Here is a 20,627-nt window from a genome sequence, read left to right on the forward strand (position 1 = left end):
GTTAGACGTCTGGCTTCCAGTCTGCTGCTCAGATCATGCCTCAGCTGTTCCGATCATTAAAATAAGTATTTAATTTGTGTTAAAAAAGAAAAAAAGTATTTTTTCCTCTCTCAGCCCGTCCCTCGCTTTCTGCACCCACACCCTTTCTTCTTTTGTTCTCATTTCTTTCCAGCTCTCCTTTTCCTTAAGGATTAACAAGCCACTGGGGTCACCACACACTTTTCTTTCCCTGCAGTTTTATAGTTTCGACAGGAGTGCTTTAATATGGAAAGATTAGATTTTAAGTGATTCCAGTTGTTCTACTGACCTTTGCTATCACTCTGCATCTTTAAGTCCATTGAACTTCACTTATGTGCAGTGCTCTACTGAAAAGAAACAAATTATACTGGAATGAAGAGTATCAGATTTTCAAGCAAGTCTGCTCTGTGCCCCACCATGGCTCTACCATTCCACACTATCACCCTCTTTACACATTTTCAGGTGGTATTGCATATACTGGGTTTGCTGGCTTTTCATGAATCGTATTTCTGCACCTTAAGAAGAACAACAGTTTACTTTGCAGAGAACACTCTTTGAGTATGCTCAGTGCATGCAAATTCCCTTTATGGCAGAAGGGATCTTGGAACTGAAGCACCATGCCCGGGATCTATTCAAGAACTAGTAGGTACTTGCTTCAGTACCAGTTGCTCTTCTAGAGAGAACTTTGTTTTTGAACTTTTGCCTACATGGTGAGCTTCATTTTCTTCTGTAGCCTGGCTCTTCTTGGTATGAAGAAGAGCCTCCCTTGCATTTTCTGTAAAACATCATGCTACAAAAGCAATGCAATGCAATCTCTTTTGTATACAATATATTGTTCTCTACTCGTACTCCAGTCCCTTCCCACTCTGCACCCCTCCAGCCCCTATTAAACTAGTAACACCGTATCCCCCCACTGCCTGCCAAATTACAAGAGAGACATCTGCTTCCTGTCAGTTGCCCCATATCATTTTATTTTGTATGGGCATTTTGGAGGTCTCCTCTGGCCAGCCATTTGAAGCCCAATTCTCTTTATGATTATAGTTTCTGACACTCAACTCAGCAGACCAAATTTCATAACATTCCTTCCTTTCCCTTTGTAATACATCGCCCAATGTGGTTTCTCCCTCCTCCCCATACTACCCAGGCTGCATTAAATGTGCTCTAGCAGAGGGAACTGGGCTCTCCATTGCAATGCTGTGGCTCTGTTGCAGAAAGCAAAACAGTCAACTTCATTTAAGCAGCCTACCAGTTTCTTAACTTCTGAATTACCACAAGTAATTCTTACCAGGCCTATTTTCTCTTAATTCAAAAGCTTTCCCAGACTAATCCTTCTCATTTGGGGAGCTCTCCTTTCATTACAGCAGCAGCACTGCAATAGTTGCAGGTTGCAGCAGTCAACGATGGATATACTCTTACATGAAAAGTGATGAAAATAACCTCTCTTATGGGGGGATACTAGAAATATCTGGAGATAAGATTTAAAGAAGTGTTTGCTGACTGAATTTAGTGACATCCAAAAGCTTTTCCCTTTCCCATGTTGAACTGAGGCACCGTGCTAAGTCTGCCAAAAGCTACACACACCAACCAATAAAGTTCATAAACACACAAAAATGCAAAGCAAAATGTCACTTTATTTAATTCAAGGACTAGTTTCCTTCTAGTATTGCTGAAGGGATCACCTCCTGGGGAATTGATCATTACAAAGTCCCTGTCTAAAAGTTCAAGTGCTCTTGTTGTACATTCTTTTGAACCACAGAAAACATAATGACCAAGAAGGTGGGCAGCTACTTGCAGTTTTATCCCACCTCAATTAGCATTGCTTCAGGCTAGAAAACAATTCAAGTAGTAAAATCATGGAAAATGTTAACCTTTAAGGTCACTACTACATTTTGATCAAAAAGGCTTGAATGTATGAAAAATTCATTTGTACATGTTATGAAGTTTTATAACCACACACTGTAGAAGGAGGCAGTTAAGTATTTTGGACCAATTCTCAACCAGATATTTAAGAGTTCAGATCACCTGATGGTTTATTACCAATTTAATTATGTAATTCACGTCTCTCAAGCTTTTTTTTTTTTTTCCTTTTTCTTTTTTTCTTTTTTTTTTTTAAACAAAAGGAACATACACCTGCCCCAGAATCACTGTAGATAGATTGTTTTATAGAGTGCCCTTCTGAAAATTCATTTCAAAATAGAGATGCTTTCTCCGGAACTGTAAAAGCCATAAAAATGCAAAATATCTTTTAGGAAATTTTTAATCAAAATTACTCCTTAATGTTCAAAATACATTTAACTTCCTACTCTTTGTTGTTGTTGTCATCCACATACTGATCAACAGACTAAACAGGTAACAATGGTTCAATTTTATTCTCCCCCCACCTGAAACATTTCTTCTAACACAGGCCCAAGATAGGCAATACAGAGATTCAGGGACATGGATTATGCATGGCAAATGTAATCCACTATCATTTTAATTTAGAACAACTCTGATTCTAGCACACAACTTTTGAGCCTCAGTTGTTTTCAATCTGCTCTAGATCCAAGTCCCCACAGTCCAGAGGAAAGATCCCCTCTTCAGTGCTCTCACAATCACTCGTGTCCTCATCACTTTCACATACTGCAGCTGCTTTCTTATAATCCCTTGTGTTGAAGCCAACTTGGCATTGCCCATGATGCCTTACTTCATCCAGCTTCTCTTTCATTGGACTGGAACCAGGGGTGATGATGTTCATAAGGTCATTTGAGTCACATGGGGATGACACTATTGTCTTCATTTGCGTGTCATCATCGTCATCATCATCATCTTCTTCATAATCAAGAGAGCAAAGACTTTTTGAATTTTTTAAAGTCTGTAATTAAAAAGATATAGCTACATTAATCAAAAGCATTGTTAAAAGGTTACTATATCCATATGAATGCCCAATGCCAGCAGCTCCTCAAGAATTTTAAGAGTGAATTTTCCACTGGACACCATGATCTTAACCACATTTGACACGTGAAATGCCTTTTGGGCAGTGCTTCACATTCAGAGATGCTATCCCTCCCAAACATGCTCAATTATGTACCCGGAGATACACCGAGGTGGGAACGACTTGCCAAGACCATGTCCATCATTGGTAGACTGGGTTTCTAAGCTCAGTAGTGTCTACATCCCATCCCCATAGTCCTTCCACCAGGTCAGGTCACTTCTCAGGTTTACATACCTCAAGCCCAGCACATGTAGGGATTATACAGTTTTAAGAAAGACCCAGATAAACTTCGTTTCTCTCTCAACCCTCAACATGAGCAAGATTTGGAAATTTTACAGCACTGCTAGGATCAAAGCGAGTGAAGCGCAGGAGAAGGACAGAAGTGCCTCACTGATGGCAACACTTATGCAGGAGCTAACGGCAATAGTGTTGCCCAACGAAGATCACTGACAAATTCGATAGGCTCTCACAAGAACATGCCAAATCAGACTGCAACACAGAGCGAGTCCGCACAGGCACGCTTCTGACCAGGAGTTCCTTTTAGAAAAAAAATCCAATCAATTTGAAGCTCCTTGAAAATGGAGAACCCACCACCTGCTAAATTGTTACAAGGATTTATTATTCTTACTTTAAAAATGTGCACCCTATTTAGTAGTCTGAATTTGCCATCTTCTGCCTTCCAGCCATTAAATCGGGTTATAAAGCTTTTTCTGCTAGACGGAGAAGCCCTCTATTATTAAAACTTCTTTTCTCACATAGATCCATACGTAAACAGGCATCTGATCAATCTGTGCATAAATCTCTCTATACCCCGTCTCATCAATACAGTTACTGGCACACAAATGAACCTACGCTACACATATTGACTAGATGAACATTGTATTTTTGTCATGTATATGAATGAGGACAATAAGATTTGTTCATATTTAAACAAATTAAAAGCAAAGCCAGTGATTCTCAATAAAGCAGCAAAGACACAGTGTTAGCAGGTACTCCAATCCTAATTGTAGCTTATAACTTTGAAATGAAGAAAACATTTCCTGCTATCTGTCTACAGACAGAGGAAGAAAGCATTCACTTTGTAGTCCTTTAAGCCTTACGGTAGATACCGATCACTGCTCCGGTCCAAAGAAACAAAACTTTAAAGTTATTTATGTTTTTAGAAAGGGATTCTTGAATCCCCCAAACTGTTCTTTATTCAAGTTACTACTAGAGGTTAATCAAAAAATATGCACAGCTGCCTTTCTGGAAGGTTTGTGTACATAAACGGAAAATTGCCCGTTAGCTATACTGTGCTGAAACCACTTGAATGGGAACTTTTAGCTGGCTTCAACACAACAGTGAGTGCATTCAACTAGTTCTTTGTTCACCCACTTGTCACAACCGCACCAAACTAAAAATAGGTGGATTTATTATCTCAGCACACAATCCCACTACTTTTCAGAAAGCAAAAGGTAGAAGCTGAAATGCATTCAAGCCCTCCATCTGAAGCTTTACATGTTATACCAGTACAGTACCACACCTTTCAAGCACAATCAAGCTCAGTGGGGAGCCTGTGAGTACTTGCTCAATGGTCCTCGTTTTATAAAGGGTGCTGGACCAGCAAAACAAAAGAATCCCCGGTTGGCAATGGATGGACCTCAATCAGCTAAAAGTATTCTTTTGTGTAACAGGAAAAAGAAAAGAAACTCTGAGGTTTAAAAGAAGTGGGGTGATAAAATGTCTGAATATTAAAACTTTGTACAGGAAACAATAGTGGGCAATGAAATAAAAGAAATCTCTCTAGACCCTCGCTTTCAAAGCAAACAAGCAACCAAGTAAGGCTCACAGCAACTTGAAAGCAAGCTAATGTGTGTATTCTTTACCAAACCTTTGGCTCAGAAACTCACAATAAGTCACTATACAAATTTTGAAGCATAATAAAAGGGAGGCTTCTTTAAAAAAAAAAAAAAGGGGAGGAAAAAAGGGTAAAGAATTATTTCATGAGTGCACTTTGTCACAGCAGTTAATACAAAACGTTATTTAGGTTTGCTAAAAACCGTATTCTGTACTAGAAGTTCATTACAGTCATCCTTCTAACAAACTAACAGGCGTGTACAATTAAGATCTGTGTGCACTTTAGACTCCATCTGGAATGCTCATCCTGTCCCACTACCTAACAACGTTAATCTCAGGTTTGTCAGTATTTCATATTCTTTCCTAAAGACCCAAATCCTGGAATCAAGTGGAAACACTACTTTAGTAAAAAAACAACGTATTTACGGCATAAATACACCATCCAGCCACCATGAAGTTATGACACATGCCAGAACATGGATGCGGTATCTCTTTAAAAATAAGCTTAAGGAGAAGTGGGAAAATGAACTCCAGTGGTAGCTATGGTATTTATTAGGAACGTGAGCCTGAAAGGTACCATTTGGATCACCAAGGCTCCTGCAAATCACAGAAAACCATGCTATTAATATAAGAGGTTAGTATCACTCAGGCTGAGGCCCCCCTAGACAAACACTAAACTGGACATGCACTACCTTACAGTTCCTCTCCAAGAAAGCTTATGGAAATTATTGGAAAATTCGGTCACCCTTTATCACCACATCTTTTAATGGATGCATAGTAAACAAAGCAATTGGACACAATGCTGTCTTCATTTAACTGTACTGAAAGAGAGAAGTATGGAAGAAAGTGTTATGGTCATGGATAGCTGGATTCTCCACTTTTACACCTGCATATCGACAGAAGTCTATGCAGCTGTCTAAACTGGCATAAAACTCGCAAAAGAATAAGACGTTTCAGGTCTGACTGGCACCTGATATCATCATTCATGAAGGTTTCATAAAATACTTGACATTGTGTAAGACGAGCAATCTGGGCCCTGAAAAGTCTACAAGCACAGTGACAGACACTCAAAAAGTGCAGAAAATAAGGAAAAGGAAAGTAACCCTTTGGGAGTCCTTGCCATGTTGCATGTTTATGATCCTATTCCATTGCTGCTTTTGTATTTGCCCTTCCCAGCTTAAGCTGGTAAAAAAGATTCACTTCATTCTCAAAATGTGAAAGCAGACTCATTGGGTGCATTTGCTACATGAGATGCTTTACTGCACATTACACTAATTTAATGCAAAGTAAAAGTGTCACCATCTGCACATGCATGTCAGTTACTGTGCATTAAATGACAGGCAGTCCTTGAACTTACGACACATTTGGTTCCTGAAAAACGTGTCTTAAGTCGAAACGTTGCAACTTGGAACCGATTTTCCCATAGGAAACAATGTTATAAATGGGGGGTTGGTTCCTGACCCAAACACCGATACCCTATTTTCACCAAAAATAACCCAGAATTTTGTACTCAGTCAATTACAGATGAGTAATATAGCTACATTAATATATTTACATTGTAAATAGCAATCATATTGATTTAGAAGGACTACTTTGGAGGTGACTTTGCTGGACTTTTTGAAGGGCTCTTGGTTGGATTTTTTGAAGGGTTCTTGGCTGGAGTCTTCTCAGGAGTTTTGGCTGCAGGTTTTTCTGGAGTCTTGGCTGCTTTCTTAAAGAAAAAGTGTCCAAGGAAGTTTGAACAGCTATTCTCCAGGGAGATGGGCGATGCAGCGAACTTGTTCGCTGGCACAGCGTCACATCAGATCAAGTGTTGTAAAGTCGAAAGTGATGTCAGAAAGTTGAAATAGGGTGTCAATTTATAAACGTTGCAAGTGCGAAGCATTGCAACTTGAAACATTGCAAGTCAAGGACTGCCTGTAGTCTAATGCGCCATTTGCTAGCACCCATATATACAGGCACTAGAAAAACAGTTTATTAACTAATGCACTGTACCACATGTGTGAACCCTACCTGGGAGCAAATAGCTTCTGTCAGCTCAGGCAGCAGAGGGGGCACAACTTTGCCTGGCTAAGCCTCGACCTCTGCAGGGCAGCTACCCTGGAGCCAGGACAGCTCTCACTGGCTCAGATCTCAATGCAGCTGGGAGGGAGCTTCCCTGGAACTGGGACAGCTCCTCCACAGCCCAGACCTGATCCCCACCCCCCTGCAACCCTGGAGCTCCATCTGGACTGAATTGCTCCCAACGGGTGCACATTCAGATGTGTGCCCAGGCAGTTTAATGTGCCTGAATTTTCTGTGCAGAAAAAATTCAGCTGTATTAATGGCACATGTAGATGAGCCTGTTGGGTGTAAAGTTATAAAACAATTTGAAACTACTATTCCAATTTGTAAACTGGAATTTGCTCATTGCTTAGTCCATAACAAGTACCAATCCCTTGTTAAAGAGGAACCATTACATCAAAACTGCTGAGTGGAATCAGCTACATAGTAACTGTTATGTATAAAAAGTGAAGGGGAAACACAAGGGAAATCTTTATGAAATTCCTGACCCTTTCAATGGATCCACCATTTCACCAAGAAGTAAAAGGCCACTGGAAGCTCCTAAGGTGGACACTATCCTTAATGTCCCTATATTTTTAACCACAGCATTAATGGTTTTCCTGTTGCCTGGGTGTAGTATTTGAGTTATTTTTTCTACCCCATACACTAGTATGAAGGTACACTTTAAACAGATACAGTACTATTAATTTTATAGAATATAATACATGAACTGTGTACTAAAAGGAAACACCATCTTCACTAATTATACACTTAATTCTTCAAATTATACATCCTTTCCACATTTTAGTCCTATGGTTTCTTCTCTTTGTACAATTTTCACATTTGGGAAAAAAAAAAAAAAGTATCTTTTTATTTGGGTATTGTACTGAAGGCGAAGACCTGTGTTTAAATCAGCACAAGGTTCCACACAACCATACCAGCGTGGCACTGTCCTGAACCAGTAGTGCTGGTCATTCTTTTGCATGGGTGGTACAAGCTCTGCAGGTAGTAGTGTTTATGTAGACACTTGGACTAAAACAGAATAACTTCGACATTTCCAGAATCCATAGAGCAATCTCATATGCTAACAGGCTTTGGTCCCCCGTCCACCAGTCTGGGATAGATTTATACAAGAAGGCCTTCAAGGTGAAAGGTTTTGTTTGCATTCAGTTATTATCCAGGAGGCCAATGTTCTGTTCAATATTTTCTTTTATACTTTTTCATGCCTTTTCACTTCATACCATAGTATAAATACAAACAATTGTTCATTAGCCCCATATAGCTTTAGTTTCTCTCTTTTGTGTTAAAAGGTATAATTAGTAGTAGAGAAAAATAAACTATTATGTTAAGACATAATGAACCTGAAAAAAACACAACACACCTTTTAATTATAATCCCTTCCTGCTAGAGTTCCTCACAGACTCCTAATGGTGCTAAAAAACTAACAACAAAGAAGTTAATTAGCATACTGAAGAATACATTTTGCCCAGATACAATCTACTAATTCATAATATAGTACTTCACCTAAACCTTTTAACAAAGATTGTGCATGTCCTCCACTGCATTTGGATACAAGTATTTTATGAATTTTTTAAAAACAAACGTGTATGGTATAGCGTGCACTTGTGCTCCCATGTGTGTAAAGAGTTCCTGGGCACAGAGTACATTTGGCTAAAAGAGCAGCAATGGTGATGCAGCTGAAAAGCTTTGGTCACTGACCTCTGGAGCTATGCAAGTCAGTTGGTGAATTCATTGCTACCATTACTCCAGACAAATGAAGGCAACTCTCCTCCTCTCTTCAGGAAAGGGATGTTCAGAACAGAGGTCAGGGGAAGGAAAAATAGCACTGAAGTACTTTATTTCCTACTTTTGAAGGGGTTGGGATAAAGAAGCAAAAAGAGGTAATTCTCCTCTTTGCAACACCCTTTAGATGGCTTATTTTCCAGTAACCAGAACACTACCTACCACACCCAGTGCAAAAGCCCTGCATTACTTTTAACAGCTAATGGACAAAGCACCTGAAAGTTTGGAATAATCCAGATTTATACTTGCATATGCGAAGCCAAATGATTTTTTATTCTGTTTGTTTTTTACACAGTAAAGTTGCAGTCAAATATAAAAGCAGGAAGATGAGAGAAGAAATGTGTGTAAATAAAAGTTTCATTTAAAAGTTTTTGCAAGGGAATTAGGAACAACTTTCAGGCAGGTGACTTGAGTTTCATATTATAGTAGTAAATGCATGCAAGTGTTTGGGGGGGAAAAACTGATAATTCCCAGATAAAAGCTTCTTGGTTTCCAGGAGTAGGAGGAATTAAGGAAATCCTATCTATTTGAACACTTTATTAGATGTCCAAATAAAGTTGAGTTAATGGTTAAATATCTTATTTATAGTGAAATGCAACTGTAGTCTGGTACCTTTCTGTTACAAGTCCTAGTGATACAGGAAGCATGCATCAGCTGTGCTCTGTTCCCATGTAAAACAGTACTTTTTTCAGTCAATTATTCAAATCTCAACATATGATCCTTTACTGAACATCAGTGAAGGGTCTATATTTCAAATTATTCTCAGGAACCATCTCCCCTTCAATAGGTTTACAGAGCTGCAACCAATGCCACATCTTAGGTAAAAAATAAAGCATATTTGCAAAACTGGGGCTAACCCCAGAATGCCACAACGCATTCGGCACTAGCAGAGATGAAGGCCTGCGTGTTCATTTAAATACAATTAATTACTTAAGCTGTGACCTTCATTACCAATGTATTCGAAATGCCTCCATCTCCAGGGCATTAGTCCTCATGTCATACCGTGACGTAAGGGAGTACCACTGTCACCATATATATATAGGAAACCAAGGCACAGAAGGGTCATACGACTTGTTTGGTCACAGCGGAAATCTTGGCAGAACACGTAAGCCTAATCATAGTTTAGAGGCTGGACCTCCTCTCCCAAGTGCCAGCTATAGTCACAGCCTGAAAAAAGAGTGGTCGGGTTGATAGCAAAACTAACTGATTTCACATGCATCAGTTTTTTGATGTAGCATGAGCCTCAGAAGCGCTGTGTCCTGATAAGTGTCTGTCCTTTTAGCTGTATTTCAACGTAATTCATACTGTCTGTACTAGCTCAGTTTTTCCTAGGAGTGCCTCCATTATTAACTAGGACACTGCAAATAGTCAGTCAGAGAGCAAGAGAGGCAGCCCCTGTCCCAAGGACCAGGTAAGACGGACGGAGAGGAGAGGGCACAAGTACAGCGGTCTTCAGCACAGTGGGATCAGCCTACTTGATCAGAAGCATTTAAGACCCAGATTCAATAAAAATGATAGCCATCTCTTTCACTGCAGTAAAAATCTACCATGTTGTAGACAACTGCAGAGTATACCCGGCAAAATAATAGAAGGAATATTTTGAAGGCAGCATAGCGGAAAACCGCACCTATGAGACAGATGGGCTAAAGGGATATGTGCTAAAACCAAGACCAAAAAACCCAAGCCTGGAGTTTAGTTCTCCAATCACTCCTCACACCTCCTCTGTGTTCCAAGGTATTACCAAAATCTCTAAATGTATTTAGGAAAATGAAAAAAAAACAAAAAACAAACAACCCACTGTGCACACACACTGCATTTTGTGCTAAATTGAGCAGACAACTCAGAGTTGGAGGATGGTACTAACCTACACTCTGAATTAGTATACTCCCCATAAATTTAAAATGGCATCCGATTTGCAAAAAACACCAAAGCAAAAAAACCAAAACCAAAAAACAAATCCTATCAAATTTCCTGGAATAAAGAGTGGCAAGGGTTTTTTGTGTGCTTTTATTTGGTCCAGCTACATAGCTGGGAGAGATCTTAGACAAGATTTCAGGGTCTGAGGAAGGGTACCTTGTGCTTAAGATTTCTCCTAACTATGCAGTTGGGCCAATAAAAGTGATCACCTCCCCCCCAAAAAAAATTCTTTGCCTCTTCCATATTTCCTGGATCATCACAGCTACAACATCACTCCTGGATTAAAGAATAATTCTGAGTAAAGGTATATACAATTTTTAATTTAGTGTTTTTTTTACTGAACTTGTAGGATATCTGAATAGGTACAGAACACAATTATAGCTTTTTGGTGACCACTCCTTTCTATATAAATTTTGGCTGTGTGCAGTGGCTTTCCATAGAACTAATGGATACGGGATTTAAATAGTTCTCATTTTTACTGTGTTTCCAATATATACCAGATTTATTCACAACTTTTTGTATTTAAAATATGAAAGCTGAAAGCAAAGAACTACGCTAATGCAACATTTAAATGAATGAGGCAATGCAAGGGTAACTTGCAATGTTAACCTGAATACAAAAGCACGTGCACAGTATTTTTATTCTTATTCTGGGTTGAACAGTAGTCTAGGGTGTACATGTAATGTTCCAGACCACCGCACTGTCAGTAGGATGTGGGCATTGTATGGTTACATTTTCCTACCTCTTGGGTTTGTGAACTGCAACCTTAATTCTGTATATTAGCTATTTTAGTATGCAAGCATAAAGTCATGTAGCTGCTTTCACCTTAAGAACACAATCACACTATGTTACAGTTCTAGTAGGCCAGCCTATCAAGGTTTCCTAACAGGTAGGCTAAGTACAGACACCTGGTGAGGTTCAAAGTGGCCACCTGATTTAAACTTAGCTCATCTTGGTGCCAACCTTACACCTATAGACCCGGTCTCAGTGACCAGCAACCAGTCTAAACCTGTAACAGAACAAAAGATCCATGCACATAAACTGGTCTAAAAGTTGCAGAACCCTGTGTAAGATGAATCTAGAGCTATGTAATACCAGACTTGATTTAGGTCCAGCCAGTGCATGAAGCTTCCCCTGCGCAATCCCAGGTCTGGGAAAATCCAGCCACTGGCCCCAACCCCAGAGCTGCTCTTTTCACCCCACACTGTACTATTTTTTGCCCCCTGACCAGCCAGACATCTCAACCCACAAGCTGCTCTGGTGCAGCTGCTTTTCATAGAATAATAGCAATTAAGGGCTGGAAGGGACCTCAAAAGATCAGAGTTCAACCCCCTTGCTCTAGGCAGGAATACTGCCGAGATCAAATGATCCCAACAAGGTGTCTGTCCAGCCTCCTATTGAAGACTTCCAAGGTTGGGGACTGCACCACCTCCTTCGGAAGCCTATTCCAGATTCTGGTCTCCTTTACCGTAAAGAAGTACTTCCTTGCATCCAACCTGAAACCATCCTCTAACAGTTTATGGCCACTGCTCCTTGTCCTCCCCTGGGGTGCCCCAGTAAACAGGTTTCTCTCTCAGTTTCTGATATTTACCCCTTACATACTTATATATGGCCACCAAGTCCCCCCCTCAGTCTTCTCTTCCTCAGGTTGAACAGTCCCAGATCCCTTTGTCTTTCCTCATAAGGTTTGTTCTCCAGGCCCTTAATCATTCTTGTGGCCCTTCTCTGGATCCTTTCGAGATTCTTCACGTCTTTTTTTGAGCACAGCACCCAGAACTGGACAAAGTACTCCAGCTGGGGTCTCACCAATGCCGAGTAAAAAGGAAGCATCATTTCCTTCGCTCTCCTCATGATGCGTCAGCTAATGCATCCCAGTATGCTATTAGCTCTGTTGACTACAGCGTTGCACTGGCAGCTCATGTTCATCCTGTGATCAACTATAACCCTGAGGTCCCCTTCAGCCATCATGCTGGCCATGATATCTCTTCCGAACTAACGTTCATGTCACTGGTTACTTCTCCCAAGATGAAGCACTCTGTATTTATCCTTATTGAACTGCATCTGGTTCCTCTCCACCCACTTTTCCAAAGCTTGTCATAGATTGGGACCAACTAAGTGAACAGACTGAGTCCAGCCCCCTGCCCAAAGGGCAGAAAGTCAGCTGGGGTCATAGGATCCCAGCAAGAGAAGCATCCAATTTACTCCTGAAGGTGTTCGGTGTAGATGCTTGAACCACCTCCGATGGCAGGCTGTTCCAGACCTTGGGGGCTCGGACAGTAAAGAAATTCTTCCTTATGTCCAGCCTGAAACCGTCTTAAGGAGTTTATAACCGTTCGACCTCGTCATCCCTTTGGGGCGCTCTGGTGAACAAACGTTCCCCCAGATACTGGTGGTCACCCCGATAAAAAAAAAAAAACAAAAAACTTATAGGTGCCCATCAGACCACCCCCGAGTCTGCGCTTTTCCAGGCTAAAGAGCCCCAGAGCGCTCAGCTTGCCATCGTAAGGTCTGTTTTCCTGACCTCTGATCATGCGCGTGGCTCTTCTCTGGACTCTCTCAAGTTTCTCCACATCCTTTTTGAACTGTGGAGCCCAAAACTGGACGCAATACTCCAGCTGCGGCCTCACCAAGGTCGAGTACAAGGGGAGAATGACATCCCGGGATTTGCTTGAGAAGCATCTATGGATGCAAGCCAGCGTTTTGCTCGCTTTACTAGCCACAGCATCACATTGCAGGCTTAAGCTCATCTTGTGGTCAATGACGACCCCCAAGTCTCTTTCTTCCGTCGTGCTAGCCAGTGTAGTCAAGTGTCCTTCCCTCTAGAGCCACAGCGAAAAACTATTTCCCATTCTATTACTCCATTAGCTCAACTGGCAGCTTGTCATGGAATAGATCTGAAGGGTCTAAGCCTTGATGGTGATCAACATGGATGTCAATATGGTACCACATTGTGTAATTTCAGTTACTGTTTCGTGTAGCTTCTTAACATTGTGAAACCTAGCACTCCATGTTGTTTTAAAAAAAAAAAAAAAATCTTAAAAAAAGTTAAAGAAACGTTATTAAGTGTAAAAAGTGTGATTGCAAAAATAAACAAGCAGGTGAACCAGAACTCTAAAAAGCCAGCCCAAACGTAAAGACCTCAGCATGTAAGCCTTAATACTGGATGTCATCAGAATGCTCAATTAAGTCTTCGGTATGTGATACTTAATTATAATCAACTCCTATGACTGCAGCCCAGCAAACAAGCCTTCCTCTACCCCTCAGTTATGTAGCACAAATACAATGAATGCTGCGAGAAGGTTAGAACAATTACAAAACAATGAGTAACTTTGGATGGCCACCATGATGAGGATGCTTGGAAAGTCAGAAGGGACTAACTGCAGGAGTCTGGGGAAAGACAGAAAGAAAGACAGATGGGCAGCAGCAAGAGGGAGCTTGAAGGGTACAGGAGTAGCCTCTACCTGGAAGTCCTAATCCAGAAGAACATTAAAAAGAGCAGGTGTGCTGCAAGGGAAAGAGTGTTATAAAGTGTGTGGCAGCTGGGGCAGTAAAAGACAGTGTCAGGAAGAACTGCAGCTTGCTCCCAAAGGAGGGAGAAGCTGATGTTAGTGGTTCCTGGCCCTGACAGGACCACGGCAGCCGTCTTTCTCTGAAGGAAGGGCTCGGTACTCTAACCCCAAGTGGAACTGTAGTCCCACATGTGTTAGAAGCCACTAATGGCACCTGTGATTTTTTTTTTTCTGTTCCCCACATAACCACAAAGTACACCACCTGCAGAGATCCTGAAAGAGGAAGTGGACAAGTCAAAAAGTGAGAAGATATTTTGTACCTGGGCCCCGTTGTGTCAGTGCTGTACAAACAAAGACAGTGTCCATCCTGGAGGGTTTGTACAGAAGGAAAATGGCCATTTGTAAATACATCTGCTGCAAAACCAGAGCTAAGCAGCGTGGTAACATGAAGACAAATGACACAGCTGTTTGCTCAACCATGTCATTTTAGAGGGGGGGGGGGAAAAGTATACAGGGAACTTAAAGCCCATCTGATTTAGTAATGCTCACCTTTCACTTTAGAAGCAAGCGTGAGTTTCCGCATTTATCATTTAAGAAAACAGAGTATTACAAGTCTCACAGATACAAAGAATAAGTTTATAATAATTGCCATCATTAAAATTAATCCTTTAACACACTTTTCTAACACTGATATAAATTAAAAGATGACAGAACAGGTACTTTATGTACACATGTCAAACTAGGACACAAAAGTGCACATTCACATCCCTGCAGGACGGAGTTATATACACACGTTCCTTCATCCAGTGATGCAAGTACGTTGCACGTTTGCTCAAGTTAACATTTCTAAACAGTACATGGACACTGCCCAATAAGAGAATGACTGCTGGAAGCACTAGCGGACAATACTGTCATAGTCAGGATCCAAAACCATTGCTGCCCTAAATTTAACTCCATTTAAAATTATGTTCTTTAAAACAAAAATGAAAAAAAAACCCAGATTTTTTTCCAACAGGTACACAAAATACAGTGCTATTTAACGAATATAACATAAGCAAAGCACAATTCACAGTAAAAGGAAACTGAGAATGAAGTGGCATTCTATCATCTCACCTATTTACAAACAAAGGAAGAGGAGTTATATAACACTACTTGTATAACCTTGCAAATGAATTATGGTGATTGCAGGTCTGCTTTGAACATTGTGCCAAATTCCGATTCCCACTAACAGCTTTGCAAGACCACCTACTTTATGCCAGCAGCATGATAACAGATTTTGACCCCCGGTATCTATGAAACCTGGCCATATAGGCATTTCCTGTCACTTACAGTTGTCATTTTTTTTTTTTTTTTTAAATGCAGAGCTATACGCAACTTCCTACTATGTCTGACCATTTAACATTAATGGTCTTCAGTAGCTGAAGACCATCACATTCATGACAAAAACCTATATGCTTTCTAGTTTTAGTATGGATACATCCATAAATTCTCACCTCTAGAACACTGTCATTAAAACACCATCATTTTGTGTTTTGGTAGACTTTATGCAAGTTAACTGAAGGTTTTAAATATGTGACTGACAGAACAATAATGCTAGGTGTGGCGTGAATATTAAATTGACATGGATCTGCTCAGATTAGGAGACCAAACTTTGAACCCTAAACTTAAAAGTGCGCTCATTAGTTACTGACAGATGTCAACCTCACTTATATTATTGGGTTGTGTCAGCATTTTTTTTTTTTTTTTTTTTTTTTTTTTTTTTTTATAGCCAGCATTTTATGGACTTGGTAAAAAAAAAAAAATAATAAAATAAATAAATAAATAAATAAATAAATAAATAAATAAATGGCCATAAAATTCACTCCCAACAAGTATTAAATAAGTATAAAATAAAAGGTTGCAGCTTGGAAGCAATTCTTCCCCCTGCCCCACCGCCTAGACTGCAATAAATTTTCTCTTAAAAAAAACAAAAAAAACAAACCCAACAACAAGCCACCAGGTTTTTTAAATTATTATTTTAAATTTTCTTGTTATACAAGCACTAAAAAGAAACAGTTGGTGCTGGGAATGTTTTGCTCAACCGAACATACACATGTATGTTTTTACAATAAATTCTTGGTAGGCCATTAATCCAAGCCAGAGGTGGACGGAGGCCACTAATTATTTCCAGAGAAAAATTAAACTGAGCACGTTCCATTGGCTTGCACAAGAAGAAAAGAAAGGGTCGTTGCATGTGTCCAGTCAGCACTTTTTGAAATATGTTCACTATACACATTCCTATAAAGTTCTGTTAAACAGAACAGCTCTTTTTTCATATATATCAGATGCCATAAGAATTCTGGCATTTCTATATGTGATCAATCTCTAAAAACGTATGGTTACGAAAGGCACGATGCCCAGTTTAAAGACTGTTTATTGATTGAGAAGTTGGTGGGATCACTCAATATATAAGGATTGGGTAGTTATATCCAACTGTTCTGGACAAAATTCAATGAAGAAGGGTACATATTGTTCTTTATTATATTCGGCATTATATAAACTGATACCCTATTTGCTCTTGGGGAGGGAGACGGAAGAAAAGGAATGACGCAGCTTCTTTTAGATAAGCCCTTGCAATAAAGATTTTGCCAGCTTTAAGCGAACATTAAAATCCCTATGGCATCTCTCAAAGTACAGAGGGAATTTGCAAAACACTATGGAGACGACTTTGAATGCAAGGCTACAATGTAAAACATTACATATATTTCCTATTTCAAAGTCTGTAATTAGTCCACACCACCAGCTGCCAGGCTTCTCATTGGAGAAGTTCCTCCTTTCCTCCAGTGTTGAAAACAATGTTGAAACTTAATTTCTTTTACATAGCAATGAAATGTGTGCAAGCATTACAAAAGGAATTGAAGGCAGATGCATTTAAGAGTAGGAAGTCACACTTACTTGAATTTCAGGTTTTCACCCTGCCAATTTATAACATGCTACCTTAAACCAGACTTCTCACCCTGACAATATAAACAAGGGAGAAAAGATTGATCAATTTATATTTAACATACTTGGATATGTTCAATTAACCTTAATGACAACCCATAAGCTAGGTCACTTTCAAGTAGTAAAATCATATGAATGAGCTAAAATTATTTAAAAAGGAGCTGCTTTTATCAGAGTTAACTAGCATCTTCCAGGTTTTAAACATGTCCTTTCTCCAAGGTGTAATCATGAATAAGCTAGTATGCCTCGTCCAACAACTTCAGTAGAAGACATGAAGATCTGTAACAACAGAGGTTGGCATAGCCAACTCAGCTCACAATTTTCCAGCACATCTGAGACGTTTGTTTAGCTTTTATCACACCTATGCACCAGTATCTGTCTGCAGCAGAAAACTGGTCTGTGCAGTACTAGCCTTGCAGAAAGCAAGCAACGGTTAATCAGATTCAGCTGAGGTATTCCCCTGTTGAAAGTGGTTTTATAATTACAAGAAGCTGTACAAAGCTTAGTTTTCAGAGACTCTTCTTGATACAATTTCTTGAGAAAGTCAAAGTAACTCCAGTCAAAAGAAAGCAGGAGTTACTTTGTACAGAACCACTCTACACTTACTTCCATCTAATGTATACAAGACCTACAGCTTGATTTCAAAATGAATAAAAGTCATTTCATTCTGGAGCAGTAAAAAGATCCGTAGGTGTTTAGTTTGGTTATTATGCAGCTTTGCAATAACCCACTACATTAAAAGTAGGACAATATAAAAAAAAAAACAAAACTATACCAATATTGTATGTAGTACAACAAAACTGGGGGTCAGACTTGATGATCTGCTCAGGTCCCTTCTGACCCTACCTACCAACTATGAAAACTGATTTCTCCTAAAATTTCACAATCTTAATATGGAGTTCTAGTTTAGGCCAAGCTGTGGACAATGAATGAGGAGCAAGAAACTCTGGCGCATTTTACGCCGGAGTTTATTACTCCTGGGTGTGCCTTTTGAACATGTGCTGGGACCACAGCACACTGAGTTGGGTCAGAGCAGACCCGGTCAGCTTGCCAACCTGGGGCTTCTCTGACCCAGCTCAATGTACTGCAGAGGGGCTGGCTGTGGCCTGAGGGTCTTCAGCATGGGCCTAGCCAGCAGGCAGCCCCCGCACTGAAGCACCCTCATGCCCCGACCAGCCGGGTAAGCGTCTACACGTGTGGTGCTGAGGAATAAAAAAAACTCCACAGTAGGCTGGTACACGTGTTTACAAGTACTAACCTACTGCGGAGATTAATTAATTTATTCAGTCCTAATAGCACTGCATGTATAGACAATGAGATGTTTGCTGCGGAGCCGATTAGGCAACTCCACAGTAAATGTCTCGTGTAGATGCACCCAGCGAGTAGTTTCGTAGATCCTTACTGAATAATCCCCTCCATCCAAACGCTCTTTGCCTCCCGCCCCTCATCCCTCCTTCCCTTTGAGGCAAAACTCAGTAATTCACCCCCTGACACCTGTCCAACTCCAAATGGAAGAACCCAGAAAACAATGTTATCCATTGGCACGGCTTGGAAAGATTACCTGTAATATGCTAGATAGGGACTGTACCGTATGTGCAATAACTAATCTGATAGAATATTACAACTATTGAGTCCTGCAAGGTAGCTCCAACAAGCTTGGCATGTTCCAATTTTAACAGACCGACTAATAATTAAAAAAAGAAAAAAGAAAAGCAAAAAAAGAGAAAGAGAAAGGAAAAAAAACCCACCCTACATCTGGCTGAAATCTAACTGAGTTAACGGATGGTCCCTTTTCACATAATGTCAAACGCAGCTGGTCTGGTACTCATTAGCTATTTCAACAATGAATTCTTACTTGAACTTATAGCAACTTGCCAAAGAGGAAAAGTAAATCTGCAGCAGGCACTAAGCTTCGTCTTCTTATTACCACATCACTTACAGAACAAAGTACTGTAAATTTAAGTCCTGCTTTTCATGTCTGGGTAAGGGCAACATGGCACTGAACACTTTTGAGGAGACCAGCTATTTGTAAAACATTTGTTACAGAGTGACATTTGTGGAAGAAAAGAGTATCCTTAATGAGATTTCCTTTCCCTTCGCTCTCCCCAGGGCTTACACTCTGGGGCTGTCCTTTGCTGTCAGAGCACGGGGAGCCTGCAACAGAGGCTCACTTCATTAAATGCCATTTTGGGCCTAATTTCACATTGTGATCCACTCTGCTGATGCAAAGAGAGCAAAGCGCCAGATGCTCTCTGTGCCTGCCACCTCAGTAGTGCTTCATTCACTACTCCAAAAATCTCCAAGCTCCCATTCAAAAATAAGTACCCCCAGCCTGGTCTCTCCTGTCAGAGGACAAAGTGCTGGCTTGTCTTCAGCTCACTTTTGATGCTTGATTATCATCTCCTAGCCCAGCCTACCGCTATCTCCTTTCCTTCTTCCCAAGCCTGCTGGAATTTGAACTTTAAATGGATGTCCTTCCCGGTAACAATAGATAAAAAGGGGGCCTTTGATTGTTCATGCGTTGCTGAAAAGAAAGGCTCGAGATTCATCCTGGCTGCGACCTAGCAGGATCTCATCAAGCACAGTTCCCATTCCATTCCAATGTGATGCTTGAGCCTGTAGCTACTCATTCAAGCTCACTGTGTCTATGTTTCCATTCAAAAAGGATGAATTCTTCAGGTTTCCCAGTTAAGAAATTAAATGTTGATCCTGTGAATGAAGGGCAACACCAAGCCTGGAAAGCAGCCAAGAGGCTCTATAACACTCAGCAGTTTGGAGCTAATTCAATACTTATTGATATCTAGCAAGATTTATAGCTGCATTATTTATAAAGAAAAAAAAATTACACAGACATATTTAGGCCTGGTTATAAACTATTTTTGGCACCATCTGTTTTTACTAGTTTCTTGTTCGCCTGTTAGATTAGAGAGTCTGCTTTTAGAAGGCTCCTTATTCCTTGTTCACAAAATTGCACTTAAACACAACCTAAAGTGAAGCGCTGGTTTAGCTATACAGAAAATAAGCACGGGATTCCAATCTCTTTAATCATCTTCTGGAAAATGACTGCTTAAAAAAGGAAGAACAAACTGGAGATAATCCTGAGTTGATGCAAAAACATGTTTTTTTTCCAGTTACAGATATGAGCAGATTTTTTTTTTTTTTTTTTAACTAAAACAAGGGGCAATACATTTCATACAAAGAAAGTTATTATCTGGGAAGTAACAAATGCTCATTAAGTGCATTAAGCCATCTGAAAAACGTTCACTCCTGGCAGTGTTTTTCTGCAAGATAGTTGCCAAGTTTCAACCTCATTAAACCCATAGATATTTGGTAACAAGTACATTCTGTCAGGCCACACTGCCGTTATAGAGAGGGGAATGGAAAGTGGAAGCAGCTGCTGCAGGCACCTTGCCCCAGCAGAGATGAGATGGTTCAGGCAGCAGCTGCCACCCAGGCAAGAGCCCCCCAAACCCCACCAAATTAACTCTTCAAACTCGCATTTATATTCTGCTCTTAGCGTGGGACACAACACTGGTGGCCTCCTCAGC

At 40.3% G+C, this 20,627-nt stretch overlaps 1 protein-coding gene across 5 annotated transcripts in view; it reads right to left on the bottom strand.

Annotated features, from left to right (window-relative positions):
• Positions 1-1,629: 1,629 nt before the first annotated feature.
• FAM53A (family with sequence similarity 53 member A) overlaps positions 1,630-20,627 on the bottom strand; it is a 111,461-nt gene continuing 92,463 nt past the window's right edge. For all 5 annotated transcript variants that reach the window (XM_019478618.2, XM_014607743.3, XM_014607739.3 and 2 more), the window contains exon 5: positions 1,630-2,869. In XM_019478618.2, coding sequence (XP_019334163.1) covers positions 2,534-2,869 — 336 coding nt within the window. In that variant the 3' untranslated portion in view covers positions 1,630-2,533. The remainder of the gene's footprint in view (positions 2,870-20,627) is intronic.

This window comes from Alligator mississippiensis, chromosome 2 (assembly GCF_030867095.1).
Source record: "Alligator mississippiensis isolate rAllMis1 chromosome 2, rAllMis1, whole genome shotgun sequence".
Lineage (NCBI taxonomy): Eukaryota > Metazoa > Chordata > Crocodylia > Alligatoridae > Alligator > Alligator mississippiensis.